The sequence below is a fragment of the Heterocephalus glaber genome, unplaced genomic scaffold, assembly GCF_053883595.1.
Source record: "Heterocephalus glaber isolate CG9 unplaced genomic scaffold, H.glaber_assembly_v1.0 deba00001666, whole genome shotgun sequence".
In the NCBI taxonomy this organism is placed as follows: domain Eukaryota; kingdom Metazoa; phylum Chordata; class Mammalia; order Rodentia; family Bathyergidae; genus Heterocephalus; species Heterocephalus glaber.
Window position 1 is genome coordinate 16,272,394 of NW_028258406.1, and position 20,811 is coordinate 16,293,204.

The following is a 20,811-nucleotide window of genomic DNA, read 5'->3' on the forward strand; positions in this document are numbered from 1 at the left end:
ATGGCCTGTGCAACTTTTTCTCATGAGAAAAATCACATTTACGAAATCAGTACTTATATCTGCTCAAAGATACCTCTCAAGTCTCCCCCAGATAAACTGATTTCTCTTCATTCTATTTTTCCTCCTTACAGAATTTCCATTCTACAATAAAGTTCTAGTCCTGTCATTCAAAGTGACTCTCCATGGCCCCAAAAACACAGGTTAAACTTCTTTGTGTGGCTTATAAGCCCTTCTAAATTTGGCTCTGCTGTGCCTTTTCCATACATCTCCAATTTCCTTCTTTTCTCCTCTCTTCTTCATCTACACACACACACTCATGTTTCAACTACACAGAACCATCAGGAGCTCCTCAACACCACCACACATCTTCCTGCCTCCTGCTTCCAGGACTTAACTATGCATGCTTTCGATGTCCTTTGCCTCTAGTGAATTTCAAATCTTCTAAATAATTCTCAGTTTAAGCAGTATATTAATGATTATTGTTAACTTGCTTTAAGACACTTTCCCAGAGTTTTTGATGGAAATGATGTCCATTGTGTTCTCTTGGTCCCAGTCCAGGAATCCTGTTCATCATGGTGTTTTCCAGGGTTAGCAGAGCATCTAGTAAATGCAGGGATATGATGGTGGGTGAAAGAAATAGAATGACTTTCTCCCAGGGAAAACAAGACAACAATGAGTATAGAAAATGCTTAGTTTGGGCTACAAGATTGAACCAAAATGCTAAGGAGTAATAAGCATACAAGATAAAAATCCCAGGTAGATTCAAAAACTATTCCTAGTTTGAAAAAGATCTGCCTTTGGTTTGTTCATAAAGATTATGTTTTATGGCATAATTGGCCTCTGGTTTCCTGATAGCATATGCATTAAATTATTAGCAGTTAGCATAACATTTAAGAATTTCAGCTCAATGAACTGCTCAGGAAGAAATGGCAGGTCAGTGCCTGCTTCATTAGGTTTTCTATATATATAACCCAATGGTATAAGCCAAATGGAATCTTCTTGCAGCTTACTTCATCAGGAGTTCCAGCTCTACTTTGCTGTCACACCCAAGGAAACTGAAGTCAGTTTTCCACCCATCTCTTGAATTTAGAAAGTAAATGGTACAGAGAAGAATCCCACCTTTATATATAAGTATGTCTGTAAAAATAAAAAGCCACCTAGGAAGAGAGATCCCGACTGGAGTATTGAATATTCTGGAGGCAGCTTATTGCCTTCTGGGTTTTAAGAACAGTCCCTCATGTGGCACAGAATTTTGGTGAGCACAAAACAGTCTTGCTGTCACCTCTAGTGAGACAGAGATTTAAAATGGAAGTACACACTCACTTGTAAATGTAATAAAAAATAAAGTGAAGAAAGAATAGAACTAGGCTAGAGTCTCAATTCTACAGAGTGCACTAAACAACTATTCATCTAGATTTGTAAGGTAAAACAAAACTATTTTGGACTGTGTCTACCTAGGTTTTTCCTTGTGAGTTATTTAACCCTTATTATTAAATGTGTCTGGGGGCAACCATGCTCTTATGTAGAATCCTGCTGTCTATATCTCAATATAACGGGTGCTTGCAAAATGTGCTGTGCTGAAAAGCCCTTTGTCAAAATGAAATAGCATCATGTGCCCCAGCTCTAGCCCATCCCTCATTCAACAAAAGAGGATTGATGAGGTGTGGATGTGAAGGGCCAGGGAGAGTGTGATTATTACCTACTTGCTTTCTTGCCTTCTAACACTTGTTTTATTTGACATTTGGCACAGAGGAACAAACCTCAGTGTTTTGTTTGTCAAGGATTTCACCATTCATAGCTCATGTGACTGCAGGGAGTTAGCTCGTTTGCCTGCCTCAGATTCTGTTCATTTGCTTGTCTCTAACAATTATTGCCATCTGCCGACAGCCTACTTGTTTCAGGCTTTTGTCTCCAAATTTATACACACACACACTATTTGCCAGCTGTCCAATCTGAGAACAATTTCCATGAAATGAAGGGAAAAGGAAGGCTTAAGCATACATCTCTCCTTTGTTCTTGGCGGGGAGGGATGCCATTTATTGTCCAGATAAATGACCAAATTAACACATCGCTGCAGTCCAGTGAAATAAATTCCACTACAACTGATGCAAATTTAATAGGTCTATTAATATTTGGAATGCAGAGAAAAGAAAAAAGAAAGAAATGAAAAAAAATCCCTTCTGGAGCTATTTACATAATTACCAGTCATTTCTTCTCCTTCAACAGTAATGCATTTCTGCATTTCTCTTACATGTACAATTTTTATGTAAACATTCATGAAAAATAAGATTTATTAATCAGGTAAAGACCGGAACAGCAAACTAGACCTTATCATATATATACCAGCTTTCAAGTAGGGCTTTGGGCCACATTTTTTTTTTTTTTGGTACCAGGGATCGAATTTGTGACCTTGTGCTTGCGAGGCAGGCAGCAGAATCACTGAGCTAAATCCCCAGCCCCTGGGCCACATTTTTTATAAAACTTCCAGAACAAGGATCAAGTTACAAGGTGATTCTTAGATATTATGAAATTTAAAACAGAATAGAGTGGGTCTGAACTTTTTATCATTAAAATAGAATATATTAAAGACTATTTTGTATTGTAACCCATGAGTGAATTTAACGGTCATAACTAAAAGGACATTCACTTTGATTTTTAAAGGAATTAGTACCAAAAGGCCTTCTAATTATAATTCACAAAACATGTCAAAGAAAATGAAGATAGTTTCTGGAAATATAAGAATGGCTCTTAGGATCTCTCAGTGATGCTCTAGATACAAGTTGTAAAACAGAAGACAGAGCTGAATTTCCTTAGCTCTAGAGCCTTCTGTCCAGGGGACTTTACACATCTGCCTTCCATTATTAAGGAAACCTCAGTTTTAAGATGGGTAGAAAAGCTCTATATTTGGTAAAGCAAACGTGAGTCAGGTACTGAAATCTATTGTGATCACTGCTAATTATCCTACACCACCTGGAAACACTGGCATAATTATAATTACCTCAAGAACCAATCATAAAAACTGGAATCTGCAGACAGTGGAACTAAAGCTAAAGTGCTTTAAAGGGACTACAAACCTTGCCTTTGTTATGACTTTGTTAGACAAAATGTAATATGACATGTAGTTTGGAAGGCTTCCTTCCAGGTAGAAAAATATAGTCACACTAACAGGCTCTATTTGGAGGATGTTAGATTTCTGCCTATTCAAAGGTATTGGTATAGAGGGAAAGAGTAAAGCATTTAAAAGTAAACTTTTATACTTACAGTAGTTTAAAATCCTTCCTAGGCTCATGATTTAATACCAAAATTATTCTTCTTATAATCTCTTTTCTATTTGCATATCTTACTATATTTTATCATTTATTAACTAGTATCACCAGTAGTCCTCACATTAATCAAGCTTATATTTAGCTCCAAAAGGTATCTAAAGTTCTCTGTCACAGTTATCTCTATGAAAATTCTTTAATAGAGATGTTTTTAAATAGAGAACATTAAGCTTCTGTATTAAAAAGACTTGTGCTTCTGGGCATGATGCACTAAGAGGAACAGGATTTAAACCCCTAATACACAATGAAAAGCATACAAAACAAAATTATTTGGACTCTGGACAACAGGAAGCACAGCACAATGGTCCCTGAAAGAAGGAAAATAAGGACGGTGACCTCTGAGATTGTCCCAGCATACAAAGAGTTTCCAGGCTGCAGTGCAGGGAGAGAAAACCCAAAGAGGGCATAGCCATCCCCCTGAGTTGAGATGACAGGGTTGAGAATTCATGGAAGCCAAGTTGCCTAAAATTCAGAGAAGAGAATAATGGAGAGGAGAGAACTACATGGAGACAAGAGAGTCATCTGGAAAGAAATCCCCAGAGATCTTCAGTAGGTTTTCTTCAAGTTTTTAGCTGATTCCTGCTTAATGTATGCATATGAATAAGCTACTGGAGGCTATGAGACAAAACATCAGAAATAAGCAGGTTGTTATCAGAAATAACAATCCTTGGAGTTCACACTGGGCTAGAAATTATTTGGTTCCCACCATTTCGAGTGGAAAAATTTCATAATACATGGAACATCTTGCAAAGTACTCAGAAGATATGATTTCAATAGTAAGAAACAAAATGAACTCTAGACTAATTAAACTCAAAGGATTAAAGTAGATTTAAGTAATCTAACTGTCCCAGACAAAATTCAAGAATACTGAAGGGAATATAGAAATATCCGTTATACAGCAGGGAAAAGTTTACAACGTCTGGCATTTAAAAAGCAGCATGTGAAAGTCAGAAAATATGACATATTGAAGATAAAAATTCAGTAGAAACAGAAGAAGAAATAACAATTATTACAACTATATTTTATATGTTCAAGAAGGTGGAGGAAAGAAGAGATATGAAAAAGACTCAGATAAAATTTATAGACATGGAAATTATAGGGATAACATATACACTGGATAGGGTTAAGAGGACATAAAACATATAGGGGAGAGAGAGATATTAGTGAACTAAAGATATAGCGATACATATACAAAATGAAACGAGAGAAAAATGAAACATAGAGGAAGTAAATAAATAGAGCATGAGTAAATTCAGGGACAAGTTCAAATGACCATATATACATAGACGTGGTATCCTCAAAAACAGGACTGGGTGGGTACAGAAGATACATTTGAAGAAAGGAATGCCAGAAGTTTTTCACATTTGACAAAGTTTAAACCCCCAGATCCAATAAATTCAACAAACCTCAAGTACAAGAAACTACAATTACATGATAATCAAACTGCTTAAAGTCAGTGGTAAAGAGAAATCTTAAAAGCATCCAGAGAAAAAAAGTAGCATTACACAGAAGAACAAAAAGAGTGACAATAGGTTTTGTTGGAAACAATCCAGTCAAGAAGAGAGTGAAAACCATTTCTAAAAAAACAAAAAACAAACAAAAAAACTACCATCCTAGAATTCTATACAAAAATAAAAATGAAAGAATCTTTCTGATATATAGAAGCTGAAAGAATTCATCATCAAAAAATGTGTAATATATGAAATATTTTGGGTAGAGTGTGACACCAGATATAAATCTTAATCTATACAATGGAAGGAAGAACACCAGAAATGGTAAAATATATAGGAAAATATACAATCATTTCCCATTATTCTTCAAGCCATTTTAAAGATAACTGCTACTTACACAAATCAGTTAAAGAATAGAAAAAGATATGCCATGCTAACCACCAATCAAAACTAAACAGTAGTAGCTAATTGATACAAAAGTGTAAATTTCAGAGAAAAGAATATCATCAGCCATAAAGAGCGTCACTCTGTAATGATGGTATGATTCATTAAGATGAAACAAAAATCTAAGATGTGTATGGACCTCATGACACATTTGTAAAATACCAGAAACAAAATAATAGAACTTAAAGGAAAAAAAAAATAATAGGAAAACAAAAAGGACTTCTTTGTTAGTAAGTTTAGCCTAAAACAAATTTGGGGTATGGTGGTTTAATTTAATCACATTCCTAAAAATTTGATAGTATATTTCTAGGCAAGTAAGCCAGTCGATAAAAAGTCATTCTCATGAGTTGTACTACCTTCTCATTAGCTGCCAGATCAAAGCCAACGTTAGAGTGTGGTTTCCTTCATTGAGATCTTGTCCACCAATGCCAACTAGCGAAAACTTAGCTTGATTCTTCCCCAGTTCCACTGCATAATTGCAATTCTCAAGCTATTAAAGAGCAAGAAGGAAAATAATTTAATGTCATCACTTTGCTTATGATAAATACCAAATAAATTAACAAAAAAATAAAGATAAAACTGAAAAAAAACAAAGTCAGATTGAATGATTCTCAAGTCTCAACTGGTTCTGCAATTCTGGGATTCTAAATTAGTTAAAGGATTTTCCATGTTTCCTTAAATAAAATTCCTTACTTCCATCCAAAATACTCATAGTGTACTCTTAAGTGCAAAATTAGAATGAATCCATTATTATGAATATTTTCTTAGCTACACACATTACATAAATAGACAATAATCCTCAGTTACCTGTCTGTAACATTTCTAAAAGAGCTGACTTCATGGAGATAGGCATGGAGAATTTGGATTCTTCATCTCACATACACAGTGGATGAACATGTAAGTCAGATATTCCTGTGGCTACTCATAGATCATTAAAGGTCACACAGATGAGAAATAGTGACAAATGGCTGTGCCAACCCTGTTGTTGCAAAACAATGTTCCCACTGTGTTGACAATAGGCAAACTATTTGTACCAGTCAAGCTGTCAGTACAAAGCTCCAATTCTTTAGAAAATTAGAATGAGGATCCTGCGGGGGGGGGGGGGGGGGACCCTGTGGCTCTGCTTGCTCTAATTATCTTAATTAGAATTTTTACATGATAGTGTTTAAAGACATCCAACACAGAATTATAAATAAGAAATAATGGACTCACTTTAATAAACTATTCAGGTTTCTTGACTGCTGTACTATAATTTAATCCCTGGATAAACACTGCTTATCTAAATTTAACTGCCTGATAAAGTATTCACAAAATCTCTTGCAGTCTATGACATCACCTCCCTCTTAGAATAACAAAACAGTCTTTGTTTACCTTCTTCATATTGCCCCCAAGTTTGGGGTATGGCGGTTTGTTTACTCTGTTCCAGTCAACAGGGACTTTAATCTTTTCATAGAGCTGGAAGATGACCAGGGCATCTGATAAATCACTAAACAAAACAAACAAAAGAATGTTCAGATATCCAATATTTTATTCAGGGCCTACAGGGGGCCAGCACTTCCTTATATATTAGCTCTGACAACAATCACAATAACCTTGCAAAATTGATAGGAGTCATTCCATCTTTAGAGAAAAAGAAATTGCGATGCAGAGAAATTGGGGAACTTTCCCTAGGTGTGATGAGCTGCCTCCAGGAAAAGAAGCTTGGCTTTCACAAATAGCACAGAAGACACTTAATTGTAAATTTAAAACTCATTTTTTGCCTGCTAGCAAGAAGATTATAGGCTTAGCACATAGAGTAAATTTGTCATTTTGCTGAGGTCTTACTTTTGAATTAAACACAGTGAGGTTGCTACATGGAGGGAAGTTTCCCAGGCGAACATCCCACACCTTTAGCCCTCATCAAGGGACACACATTTTGAGAGAAGGGTGCATACCATCGTAGTATCTTAAATTCTATGATCTTCAAGGTCTCTATGTCTCACACCATGGGTGAATTTATGACTGTTCTTACCTGTACAAATGATTCACTCGAGGGTTAACACCCAGCGAATTCATCCAGTTCCTGAATGTCCGTTCTTCCCTTGTCTCACCTAGTTTAATGAAGACTGGTTATCTTTCAGACTTGTAGAAAACAGGCCATTTTTATTATCTAATTTCAACACAAGAGACTGCAATAAAAACTGAAAGTAAAATGAAAATAATAAAACAGACCCTGCTGGATGTGGATGAGGGTTGCTATGCTGTGTTAATTCCCCTCTTGCCTCAACAATTCAATAAGTATTTCCGTATCATTTATTAGTATATTAAAGATCCTTTGCAGAGGTTAGAGTTGGCCTCAAAGGCTGATATTTTTGCCAGAAAAATGACTCTTGAGCATCAGACAAAGACCATAGAATCTAGAAAAATAGTCAGTAGGAGACAGATATATTTGCTACTGAAGTTGAGACAAAGGAAAAAGTAGTATGGACTAAATTTGGAGAGGTGGCATTTGAGCTTCACTTCCAGGGATAATTAAAGCTAGATATTAATGAGGAAAGAGTAGAGGATTTGGTGTAAATTTAAACACAAAAGGAGCAACAGGCAAGTCTCTACTAAGAACACCAGGAACTGGTGAGGCGGGGAACAGTATATCAGAGTGTGCAGAGATAAGGCTGTCTAGAGGCTGGAACCAGGGTTGGGGATCTTTGAATGCTGGTAGCAGGTTTGGCTTGATCTATTAGACAATGTTCACCATCATGGATTCTTTATTTATTACTATAGTAAATTCTTGAGCAAGGCAGATATATAATGAAAACTATATTGGGATGTGCCTGGCAGCACTGTGCAGATACTGAAAGGTTTTGGGGGTTTGTTTGTTTGTTTGTTTTTGGTTTTTTTGGTACTGGGGACTGAACTTGGGACCTTGTGCTTTCGAAGCAGGCACTGAAACCACTGAGCAAAATCCCTGGCCCTACTGAAAGGTGATAGGCATTTAAATTAAACATGCAGAGGCGATAGTGTTTGGAACTAGCATGTGGAGGACATTCAAGTGTTTGATAAATGAAGGAACAGGCCTCTGACACCTATTAAAATCATTGGTGTAGGAGGTAATCTGAATCCAGAAGAACAGAAAAAGTGAAAATAACAATCTAGAAGAAATTCCAAATGAAGAAGTTTCAATATTTGTTGATTTAATAGATTAAAGGGTGAAGGAGAGGAAGACAGAGTAGAACCCAAGGTCTTCAGTTCTGATGACTAAAGAAAAACAAATGTTATTAATGGAAATGGAGAATTTCTAAAGGGGAGCAGATGCAATGAAAGGTGGCATAGAAAAGCAATGGGGGGATGGGGGACAGCTAAGGCCCCAAACTTCAATGTCCTAAAGGGCAGCTGGAAATGGTGATGAGTAGACTTGATACATACATTTGAGATCAACAAAATACATAGAACCCTGACCATGGTTTGTCAAACGATGTAAATGCAGCAGCCTTGGGACAGATTGATACTGCATTTCCAACTAGAGTAATATATTTTGGAAAAGAATCAACCAATATTTAAACCTAGATTTCCTTGCTTTTGTAATATTCATTTAGTATTAATTTTGACTATTTTTTGTTTCAATTAGTATATGAGAAAAAAAGCTACGTAAACATTTCTGGCACTTTTGGCTGGAAGAAACTGACTACAACTATATGCTCTTTGTCCAATCTTAGGATATTAACCCACAAAATACAACTGTCAGGATTCTGCCTCAGAATATTTTTCTATGTCTCTAAGAATCCAAATCAAAGAAACTAGAGAAAAAGGAAAACCTCATATTCTAGTATAAATTAAATATCATCTTTACGTAGTGAATGGTGGCCATTTATCACCTCTAGAAATTAACCGAGTCTATTAAGTTCATAAACTAGGGTTTTAGAGCTCAGGTTTTATTTCATCTAATAATTAAATGCACTGTCTTCTCTAAAACATTTAAATTCTGATAATGGATGAAGCCTATATACGTGATATAATTATATTTGATTATTCTTGCTTTGCTGTAATTGACTTCTTATTTATTTCTCTTTGTTGTATATCAGAGAATTGATAGGCTTGTTTGCATGTATGAGGGGTTTGGCTTTGCTCAGGAGGAGATTTTGAATGGGCATTGAATTAGAATTGTGAGTACTTTTCCAAACATCTTAAGCAACTGCTTTACTGTTACCTTCGAGCGCCCCCCAGTCGATGTCTTGGTTCTCTGGTTTGTGCAGGGCAGGGTATTTGTTAAAGAGGTTGGCAATGAAAGCCAAGTTCAGCTTGGGGTTACCCCGGACAACATCTGTGGCTGTGACAAACTGTCGGCAGCCCAGCCTCTCTGCCTGCTGCAACATGCATTCTGCCCTCTGGATGTCATCTTTCTCCTGCAATGAAAAAGGATGTGTTCAGGCTGGGCCAAGGTTCCAGGCACAACATGAATATGTATCATGTGAAAAGGAAAAGGAAAAGGAAAATCTCACTGATACCCTTGGGGTTTATCTCAGGTAGACACTTAATAACAGCAAATAAGAACTTATGTGAGCTTGCACAAGAACGGACAGTCACAAGTAAGAGGAATCTCAGAAGTCAGGTAATTGAGACTTCTCATCTCTATCCAGAACCATTTCAGATGAATGGTTGGTTGGTTGCCCTGTTTTTAAAGAAATTCAGTAAATTCCCCAATCTTTTCATTTACATTGATCTTAATTATTTTAGCCATCAAGCTTCCTTCTTATTTTCTTGCACAGACTTCATGAATTTTTGTCTATCAAAAAGTTTAATAATTTATATTCCTATTTCTAATTCATAAAATATACAAACTTCAATAAGAACTGTCAGTATCTGATTAGTATAATCACTTTTCATATACTGCACTGGTATACTTGCAAGGCAGACAAAATAAACATCAGTCAGTTAACCTACATATTGTTGCTGATGTATAATATCAACATATAATATCAATTTGGCTTTTTCAGCCTTCAGGTTGAGAACCACTCCACATATTCTAATGATTCCAGAGAATCTCCAATCATTTGTAAGCAGAATCTTATGAGAAGACTAAAATTTTGTTGAAATATGGCCCACTGTTTGTAAGGTCTAAAATAGAATTTTAAACTAGAATTATTTCTTGAGTTGATGCTTTAGTAGATAATACTATACATTATACTTTTTTTTTTGGTACTGGGGATTGAACTCAGGACCTTGCACTTGCGAGGCAAGTGTGGTGCCACTGAGCTAAATCCCTGGCCCTACATTATACATTTGATGACCCTTACTTCTCATTTATTTTAACTTTCTCATTTCTCAATATTACATCCTTGGGTTTAATTCCAATGATGTTAAATAAATGAAGCAGAAGCAGAAAAACTGACAAGGCAAATTCTCAAGATCAACGTCAAATATGTTGGCAAAACTGAAAAATATGCTCTTGATTTGACAGTTACCCAATGGATATATATATCAAAATGTTACACTGTATTCCAAACATTTGCCTAGTTATTGTATATCAATTAAAAATAAAATAAAACCAAATTTTTAAAAACTTGAAGTTTTAATATTCAGATCTGGTTGGTGTTGAAAGGATGGGATATAATAAGTGCCTAGCATGGCAGATGGCACTGAATTAGCATTTGTTTGTTTCCAGATTCATTTTTCCACAATTATCATAAAAACTCTTAAGAGATTTTTAAATAGTTTCACCAGGATTTAAGTAGAACTCCAGAGTAAGGTCATATAGAACAATGGAACAACCAACACAAGGGCAGTGTCCTGTGTTCTCTAACCACACCCAGGGATGTGTCCTTACCCTTAGTCCTGACATGTCAATAACCACGGCAGGGATACCTTCTTCATCTCCTTTAGGGGCCACCTGCTCAAGTAGGTGGTAATAAGCTTTTGAGTCCTGTGAAAAATTAAGAAATGACAATTGCAAAACAGCATGGCTAATTAAGTACTTAGCATGACAATAATTTCCCCCAAACAAATATTTTATTTCTTATTCCATTGTCATTTAGGAATGTAACTTAATTAACAAAGCTAGAAGCATTCACTAATTTGGAAGTTCTACTTGTTTGGTTGCATACTTTATTTGCTTTTTCCTTTAAAAAGAGTTTAACAATTGAAAATACAAGACACATAAAAGGCAACCCAAAGAAGCAGATATTATTGTGTTATCTTTATGGGAGAAAAACAACTTACGTATTTAATTGTATACAGGAAAATATATATATACCTTTATATTGCTGTAGAAGTCAGCCAGCTAAGGTTTAATTTTAAAAAAAAGTGACAGAAAAAGGAAGCAGAAGTTTAAAGCAGAGTTTAAAAACACATTTACATGCACAATCAGCAAAAGAAAAATAAAAGACTTCAAATACTGGAGGCTGAAGCTTTAACAAACAGTCTTCGTAAATGAAAAAAATACAATGACAGGTTTATTTAATGTTCCTCTAGAAACTAGAAAAATGTTTAAGTTTAGTTATAACAGATTGGATATAGGTATTGAGGCCTCACATTTTCTTAGATTCTATGTGACTTGAAGAATACTCCAAGGTACTGGCTGCTCAGATACACATTATAGCACATCCCTCCTATGCTCCGTGAGGACAGGCGCAGTCAACTGTGCAAGCGCCCAGCTTGCCTGGTCCTGTCTCAGACAGATATTGTACTTCTCAATGTCCAAAATGGTTAATCTAAAGAACACAGGCTTTTAGTGACAGAAAGGCAGGTAAATCATAGAAAGACAGCTAAGATCATGTATCCTAATTCTGGCTGAAAAGTTTTACAGCAATTGCAGAATTTAACTGCTGAGCCCAGAGAGGGATGAGGTCCAGCCCTTGAGAAACCCCATTTTGGTTGGTGCTGCTAGAAAAATGTTGATAAGCATTCAAAGTTGTATGGATAGAAAAATGGATTTAGCTTAGATCATAAGGAACAGAGAGACTCTCCACTTAGAAGCTTTCCTCTAACTGTCACTGTGCCTGGAGGACCTGAGGTCTAGACACCAACGAGTCCACCTTGTCCAGCAGCAAAAAGCTGTTACTCACAGGTGGATTCTTGGCAGGTCACATGATCTTTCCTCTGCCTTTCTCTCTTTGGAGAAGGTTTCCATTAACTTTATTTTTTTTTTTGGTACCGGAGATCGAACTCGGGACCTTGAGCTTTCGAGGCAGGCGCCGGAAGCATGGAGCTAAATCCCCGGCCCCACTATTAACTTTTGAGAAAGGAGGGAGTGAAATATTTCCCTCAGGTTATGTTCCAGCATCTCATGTGGGTTCCGATGGAGACTGTTTTTGGACTCTCCTGAACTGTTCCTTCAGCTTTTTATGTTAGTTCATCTGTTACCAACGCCAAGAGCTGTTTCCTCTCACTTGGGCGTGGAACCTTTCTCAAACGTGAAGACCATAGCTTCTGCCCTTGTGGAACTCTTTACCTCAGTTTCTTTGTAAAACAGGAGACTAATAATCCTTACTTCAGGGCATCTTGTGAGGATTAAACCAATCAATGCATGTATAATGCAATGAGATCAATGCCTGGCATGTAGACACTGTGGTTGCTACTATTAGTGTAATTAGAGGAGTTATTCTCACTCAATTTTTAAAAAAGAATTCCTATCCCATCAGATGCTCTCCTTTAAGCTGTCTTACTCTTGTCGTTGCTCTGTCTCACCCTGATAATCAAACCTCAAGCCAGACTCCTCCCTTTGATGCTACACTAAGACCCTGGGCAGATGGTGTGACCCAGAACTAGAGCTGCAGACAAATCTTTGAGGACAGCAAGCAGCTCCAAAACAGGACCACACTAACCACAGACCTTCTGAAGACAGAAAGCTCAGTATCTGAGTTTTCTCTGACACCAAATTCCCCTTTCCTCCCAGTTAGTCATGTGCAAAGGACACTCCTCCTACCTTGATGTCAGTGCTGAAGTTGCTGATTTTGTTGCAGCCTGCATTTTCCAAGTGGTAATTAGCCCATCTCAGCAGGAGCTCTTCCGGTGAGAGCTTCATCAAATCCTCCAGGCTTTCTCCTTCTCTCAAAAGAGCAATCAGAGCTGAGGAAGCACAAAAACCGAACAAAAATAAATGCAGGGGATGTTTAGGGGGATTTGTCTTAACTTTCACAGTTCTGTTGGAAAGCAAAAGACAGCAGCATTGTCTCTCTGGGGGCATGTGTGCTTATAACCTTTCCCACAGAACAAACTGCAGTATTATTTCCTAAAAGAAGCTTGGACTACTGTGAGCTCATTTACTTTCCTCATTTTTTAGATGGAGAAGACAAGACCCCAGTGAATCTCAATACTATGTGTAAGGACACCAGGACACGGTCAAGAAAATAACCTAGACTATTAGCTCAGAATGCTCTCCTGGGTCAGTGAAACCATGTTTTATGGCTTGACACTTTTGCTTTTAAGAGATCAATTTTGTAATAATGATAGTGTTTTCTTGGCTCATCCCCTAGGTATTTTATATTTCAAATCCTTACCTGCTTATAATTATAGCAACTCAACATTCTAATCAATTCTCCTGTTTCCCCAGATGAATATTTTTTTGCTCGGTTAGAAGGTTTAAATTTAGCTAATTTGAATTTGCAAATCAATATTCTTTTTCATGGGTTTTAAGATCTCTATTTGCTTTTTTCTTATATTATGATTAATATATGTGTTTTAAAGTGAATTCTCAGGTTTCTTCATTGTTTATTGTGATTTGAGCATATAAATAAAAATATGTATAACAGGGCCAGGGATTTAGCTCCGTAGTTCCGCTGCCTGCCTTGCAAGCGCAAGGTCCTGAGTTCAATCCCCGGTACCAAAAAAAAAAATATGTAAAACTAAAAGTTAAGATTTGATATTTCATTTTGGTAGGATTTGTAACCAAAAAGTAAGCGGTAACACTATGGTTTCTATGGTACTTATTCAGGTGTATTACTTTCGTTTGAGCATTTGTGATACACCTATTTAAATGTGGACAGGATGGTGAGAGAAGACAAAGGCTGGCAGCTCCATCTTTAGTTCAGAATTTCAAAACCTTAAATATAATTTTCTACAGCCTTTTTCTAATTTTTATATTTTATACATTTAACATATATAACATGGTGTATTTATATACTTATCTTGATATACACAGTGATATGATTGCTGTAGTAAAGCAAATTAACATCCCGTCATGTCATCACTTACATTCCCTTTTCTTCTGGTGTTAAGAGTACCTAAGTAGCTACTTTTTTGGAAAATTACCAACATATAATTAACTATACTCATTATCATGTACATTATCTCTCTAGATTTTATCCCACATAAATGCAATTTTGTACCCTCCGACCCACATTTTCCTCTATAGTCTTCATGAGAAATAGACCAACTTTCTCCTAATCTGGTCCACATATTGAAGTATTTGAATATGACTTGCCTCACAAAATATAAGTTAAAACTAGTCTCACTCACTAGGAAGTATGTGAAAGGCAAAGTGAGCTCTAAAAGAAATCTCTCAAGGCTGAAGTCCCAGGTAGATTGTGCTATATGCTTTAACCAAGCATTATTATTAGTCTGTGGTCTTAAAAAGTTTTTGCTCTGTCATTTTGAAAAGTCTGGTGTGTATAGAATCTGTTAGATTACTATCATGGATTCAATACAACTGTGCAGTTGTCCAAATTTGAGATTTGCTGGCATCTTTCTCCTCCAGTCCCCAGCACAAGCATCAATAGGAAGCTGTGCCATTCACAACATTTGATATTTGCCCTTACCTTCATTTCTGCTTAGCTCAATGTCAGCAAACAACCCAATCTTGATGACTTGCCACAAAAGTCCCAAGACCAGATATGGCTTCCCCTCCTTCAGGTCCTCAGCCCCTATGTTAACCACATGGCACCCGATGGCTGAGGCAGAGTTCAGAGCCAAGTTCAAATTTTCCTGAGGGAGGAAAGTATGTAAGTTTGGTTCTGTCACTTTGCAGATGGCAGATGATGACCACTAATTGCATACAGCAATGTTCTTTTCAGAATATTCACAGGCCTATGGTATGGTCTTCATTAACTTTAACACTGAGGAAAAGCAGTGAAAAATACCATAATAAGAGAAAATCCTGTAACTGAGGCATAGAGCTTACACAGTGACTATGTAGTGAAATCAGCACTCTTAGTGGAAGGCCCTTCCTGGTCAGCAGGAAATTAATGAGTCATTTCTGTGTTCATCTGGCTTTGTGAAGAAGACTACACACTGAGTGCTTCCTAATTCTGGCTAATGGCAGAAAGAAAGGGGCACCTTTGAGGGAAGTCATTGTCCTGTCACTGGCTATCTTTAGTTGATATAAATTGAGGTCATAAAAGAGCAACAGAATAGCTTTTTGACTTGCAGATTGGGTATTACAGGAATTACAGAAAAAGATAAAAACCAAATTCCTGGAAAAGATGAAGTTTTCAATAAGACAACTTATTGAATATCCATTACACCTAGGAAACTTGAATACACACACACACACACACACACACACAGATTATAGGTTCCTATGACTAACAACAGTGCATGTATGTAATTCACACACAGTTGGAATAGAATCAATAAAGTTTTCAATCTAGAGTCTATATGCTATTTGTTTCGTTTTTTTTGGTACTGGGGGTCAAACTTGGGACCTTATGCTTGCGAAGCAGGCAGCGGGAGTCTATACACTATTTTAAGATCCATAAAGGAGATTTCTGTGTCAGAGATGTATTGAATTTTTTATGACAAAAATAAAACAAAGGCTATCAGAATTGAGGATTCTTACCCTACTGTTCAAATAGTGAATGAAAAAAAAATGCTATTTCTACTTATGGTCAACATTATGAGTAAACTTAACATGATCTGCTTCCCTATTTGTTTAATCACTGTTCTCAATTTGGTCACTACTTCCATTTAAAAAGCACAGAGGGTCACTTAAACTGAAACAGGAGATACTGATCTGTTCGTGATTTGGGAAGTAAGATATGGTTTCTGAGCAAGGGAATTATGATCCTAAAATATTGGAACATAAGATATATACACAGCTTGCTTTCTGCTGGTTATTCTTCCAGTTAATCAGCAAACTGAAGGAATAAAAGCAAGTTATATTTATTATACTTGTGGCTATGGCCAGTATTGCTGTGAAGGCTGCCAGAGAACTTCCCGGTTTTTACCCCCCACTTCTTAGAAAGGCTCATCTTTTCAGCTAAATGTTACGTATTTGGCATCAACTCAAAGATAAATTGCTAGGGAAAGTTTGAGTCAAAACTTCAGGCAGTGTAAATTTTATTCCTAAGTGACCACCTAACTATTAACACCACACCCTCCTCCTCTCTTATCTGCTATATTAGTAAAAGACCATACAGAAACGTGTCCTTCCATTCCCACTAGTTAGAGCAAGTCACCAGCCTGAAGCCTGGATTTGGGAATGTCTGAACTCCTGCAGAAAGCTGGTTCAGTAGTGATAGTATTCATTGCTTCCAAGCTAATCCTACTCTAAGATAATGGTGGGGAGACATACCTGAACAGTGAAAGGGGTGAGTTTCTTTTTGTTGATTGTTCTTTCATCAATTGTGTCTGGCACTGACAGATTGATCATTTTACTGAAAGATAAACAATGAAATGAAAGAAAACATGATTCTGAGTAACAAAGCCCAGTACCATTGAGTTCAAATTCTAGCAGCATTATAATTGAATGTATCAGCAACATAATCGTGTAGTCAGTGTTTAGACATAAAATCAGCCATGAGATTTTGACCAGATTCAAACTATCTGTAAGAAAAGTGAATGTCTCTGAAGCCATAGTAATACATTGAGGTAAGAAATGAGGATCCCACTTCATTCGCTCACTTAAAAAGCTGCAAAAGTATCCTAGTTCCCTTAGCATGTTAGGATATTCTAGGTGGATAAGCAAAGCAAATCCCCCATGAATGCTTCTAATTTCCTAGCCATGAAAACTGTATCTATTAATACTGTTAATACACTTCTGAGCTTTTATAATGCCTACCTTTTGATTTGATACCTGATCAGTACCTTTAACTTATCATCCAATGGCTTTTTCATATCCTTCTCTAGTCATTATTCAATCAGAGCTTTATCAGTTCCTTCATGTAAGTATCTAATGTACTGATCAGATATCCAAAGCAAGCAATTATTTATGAAAAACTGATTCTACCCAAGTTTGTAAAACAGGGCCTAAAAAATAAATCACCTTAGGTCACCTTCATCTTATTTAAAGAAACAAATAACCAGGGGCCAGGGATTTAGCTCAGTGGCACTGCACCTGGCTCGCAAACACAAGGTCCTGAATTGGATCCCTGGTACCGAAAAAAATATAAAAAAATTTTAAAACTCAGGAAGATAAAAATGGTGAATATGACTATTCCCATTTAATGAGAAGAGAAATAGGCATTAACAGTTTTTCCCAACAATTGTTAAGCAACTACCATTTTGTGTATGACTGATTTTTAAAAATATATTTCCATAATTTTGCTTGTGTATGTTCATACTCATGTATACCCATATTTAAATAAAAGGCACTGTACTACAACTAAAGCAAAACAATCTCCTAAAATCATCATTTGAGAAATATGAAACTCTTACTAAACTAGTGAAGCTTTGGGAGATGGTGAAGGGGAAAGGGAGACAAAACACATATCTTGTATCTCGTTCCTTGAAAAAGCTTCAAATCCAATTACAGAAAAAGCTATGTAACAGTCCAAAGCAGACCATTATGATGCTGTAGTTCTCAAAGTATTACAGATAATATGTTCTCTAAGAATCCCATTACTCGAAGATGGGTTAGACCAGAAAATGTCATGGTGAATCTGCATAGAAGGAGAGGGTAGAGAAGGCCATTCTTAAAAAGGAAAATAAAAGGCAAAGCCACAGATGCAGGCAGGGTGCATGGGGGTGAGAGTTGTTTTTGCTGGTGGCCTCACCCATTCATATTGATTATTTTTGTGGTTGTTTTATTCTCATGGTAGTGGAGAAGCTATTCCTCTGAAAGCTTCTGACTATATTACTGGATCTCTATGTGTGTGCTTATGTCTATACTGTGGACCCCTCTTCGCTATCCAAGAAATAGCAGTTTTATATTTTTCATTATAAATTGCTTCTGAGACTGGTTTGCTTTCTTGGACCTGGCCAAATGAAAGTCCACAAAACCATTCCTGGTACAGCTGAGCACCAAAGGAAGCGGGCCTAGGATGTACACAGTGAATTATTGACATTGCACAAAATGGGCAGTTATTTGGAAACCAAGAAGGAAGTTTTATTTACCAAAGGACAATGCCATCCCCAACAGCATTAAAAAGATCATTGGTGTTTGGATTCATTGGGATGACATGCTGACAATCAGGATCATTTTCCAGGGCTTTGTTTATCCAGTTGACAAAGGCGTACTTTTCTTCCTCTGCAAGTAAATGATTAAAATGATTTACTTGCAAGGTGAAAATGTGATAAAAACAACATTATCCACAAGGACCTCAGGTTCTCAAGCTGAGAAGAGACATTATAAGATTACCCAGCCCACTCTCTTACTGTTTGTTTCTTTCTTTCTTTCTTTCTTTCTTTTTTGGTACCAGGGATCGAACTCGGGTCCTTGTGCTTGCGAGGCAGGCGACGGAACCACTGAGCTAAATCCCTGGCCCAGCTGTCTCATTATTTATTGACATTTAAACATCTCAGATCACTTGGGAAAAAGGCACAAAAGTTATGTTCATTCCAAGTCATAAAACATGCCAAGCAGATTTAGAACACAATAATAAAAATGCATATATATTATAGTTAGAAGCAAATATACATTTATATATTTTCATATATAAAAATAATAAAAATATTTATATAGTTATAATTTAAATATAAATGTGGCCTAATGCTTATAGGATAAAACTTGGGGTTCTGCCTATAGCCCTGCTGATTTAAATCTTGCATTGATCATGGACAATCCTTATAATATCTCTGAGCTTCTTTATGTAACTATAATGAAATTGCTGTGAAATGAAATCATTTGTGATATAATTTTTCTTTCCTATCAGTAGAGCTGCTATAAGTTTATTTTAAAGTTCTAGTAAAACTTCTAATAATGCCTTATATTCTAGCACTGCATTTTCCAAATTGTGTGTCACAAAAACAAATATGAGTCCGAGGAATTCTGACTCACAAAAATTTGGGAAACACTGTGTAGCCAAAAGACTAAACTTCGTCCTAGCAACTACAGGCAATATTTAACCACAAACTGATTAACTAATGTTTTAGAGAACTCAATTTGGGAAATGTTGGTCAACTGTACTGTTTGGATTATTAGACGTTTCCATTGAGGATGTTGGACGGCAGCCTCCAGAATAAATATACTACTTTCTTGCAAATCAATGAAAACACAATTTTTTGATTACTCAGTAGGCATTAAAAATAATCATTATATATGGGCTAGGGATTTAGCTCAGTGGTGCTTCCGCCTGCCTCACAAGCGCAAGGTCCTGAGTTCGATCCCTGGTACCAAAAAAAAAATCATTATATTGAAGATATGAGAAGTAGCTAATTTTGTCCATGCAATTTACAATAGGATTATTGCAGCCTTTAAGGTATTTTTTAAAACGTTGATGATACCATTTAGTATTGGGCCCTACTGAAGCTCGGACTGCTCCTATTTTACAGCCCTGGAACCAGCTCACTTACAGGAAAATAGCTGGGAGTCCATAGTCATGCTCTTCTGCATTTATTTTCACCCTTTAGGTTTGAGTCTCAAGTTCAGAATCTGTAACCCCAGAAGACATGGGTCCTTTCCACACATTGCCCTCTCCAATCCTCAAATCTCTCAACACCCCAACACCATCTTCTCCACAGTCCCCAACCATTAGCACAGCTTACCTGAGTAGGAATGCTGGGTGCCAACACTAGACTGCTCTGAGGTACCACCAATTGCACAAATGCCCTCCTTCTTATTGATTGCTTTTCTAAATGTCTTGGCAACCTCTGTGCTTTTCAGGCCATGGAAAACCTACAAAAATATAATGTAGTTTTAGAAACCAAGCAGCAGCACAGAAAATCACAAAAGAAAGTGCATAATGATGAAGGAAGGAAGGTAGTAATGTCTCCTGGATATTTTTGAAACTGAATTAAAGTGCAAGTTTCAAATGTATCTCTTTGAATTCTGGATCATATTCACCTTGATAAACTCATCAAAGCTGATCCTCCCATCTTTGTCCAGATCACCGGTAGCCATCAGATTTTCTGTGATCTCTCTTATTCTGTACCCAGGCAGTGGCAAGCAGGCAGCCTTGAACAAGTCATTCAACTCATTGCAGCTGATGTACCCATTGCCATCTGTATCTGTAATGCAGAAGCAAAGTGGGGCTTCAGAGCAATTCAGGGATAGTTCTTAAAGAGGTCAGGGAAGGCTGGGTGAAGGATAGGGGGAGCAACTGTTCAAGGGCTCTGAAAGGGTCAAAAATCTCATAAGAGGCCTGCTGCTACTAGATACAGGCCCAAGCATCACTTCCAACACCTACAGTAAAAGAGCCATAATTTTAAAAAAGAGGTTCTGGCAATAGAACCTAGAGAATTCTTATAGAAACTCTCAAATAAGCCACAGCCTCAGTGATAAAGGGTAACAAAGTACGTCATAGTAT

General features: G+C 36.8%; 1 protein-coding gene across 3 annotated transcripts in view; it reads right to left on the reverse strand.

The window, feature by feature from the left end:
• The window catches only part of Lcp1 (lymphocyte cytosolic protein 1), a 92,995-nt gene that overhangs the window by 14,866 nt on the left and 57,318 nt on the right, over positions 1 to 20,811 (reverse strand). For all 3 annotated transcript variants that reach the window (XM_021257865.2, XM_004844204.4, XM_087197337.1), the window contains 11 exons: positions 20,349 to 20,512; positions 20,051 to 20,180; positions 18,461 to 18,593; positions 16,701 to 16,782; positions 14,947 to 15,112; positions 13,116 to 13,258; positions 11,019 to 11,114; positions 9,402 to 9,597; positions 7,230 to 7,308; positions 6,590 to 6,704; positions 5,575 to 5,708 (listed from right to left, as the gene is read on the reverse strand). In XM_021257865.2, the coding sequence (XP_021113524.1) occupies positions 5,575 to 5,708; positions 6,590 to 6,704; positions 7,230 to 7,308; positions 9,402 to 9,597; positions 11,019 to 11,114; positions 13,116 to 13,258; positions 14,947 to 15,112; positions 16,701 to 16,782; positions 18,461 to 18,593; positions 20,051 to 20,180; positions 20,349 to 20,512 (1,438 nt within the window). The remainder of the gene's footprint in view (positions 1 to 5,574; positions 5,709 to 6,589; positions 6,705 to 7,229; positions 7,309 to 9,401; positions 9,598 to 11,018; positions 11,115 to 13,115; positions 13,259 to 14,946; positions 15,113 to 16,700; positions 16,783 to 18,460; positions 18,594 to 20,050; positions 20,181 to 20,348; positions 20,513 to 20,811) is intronic.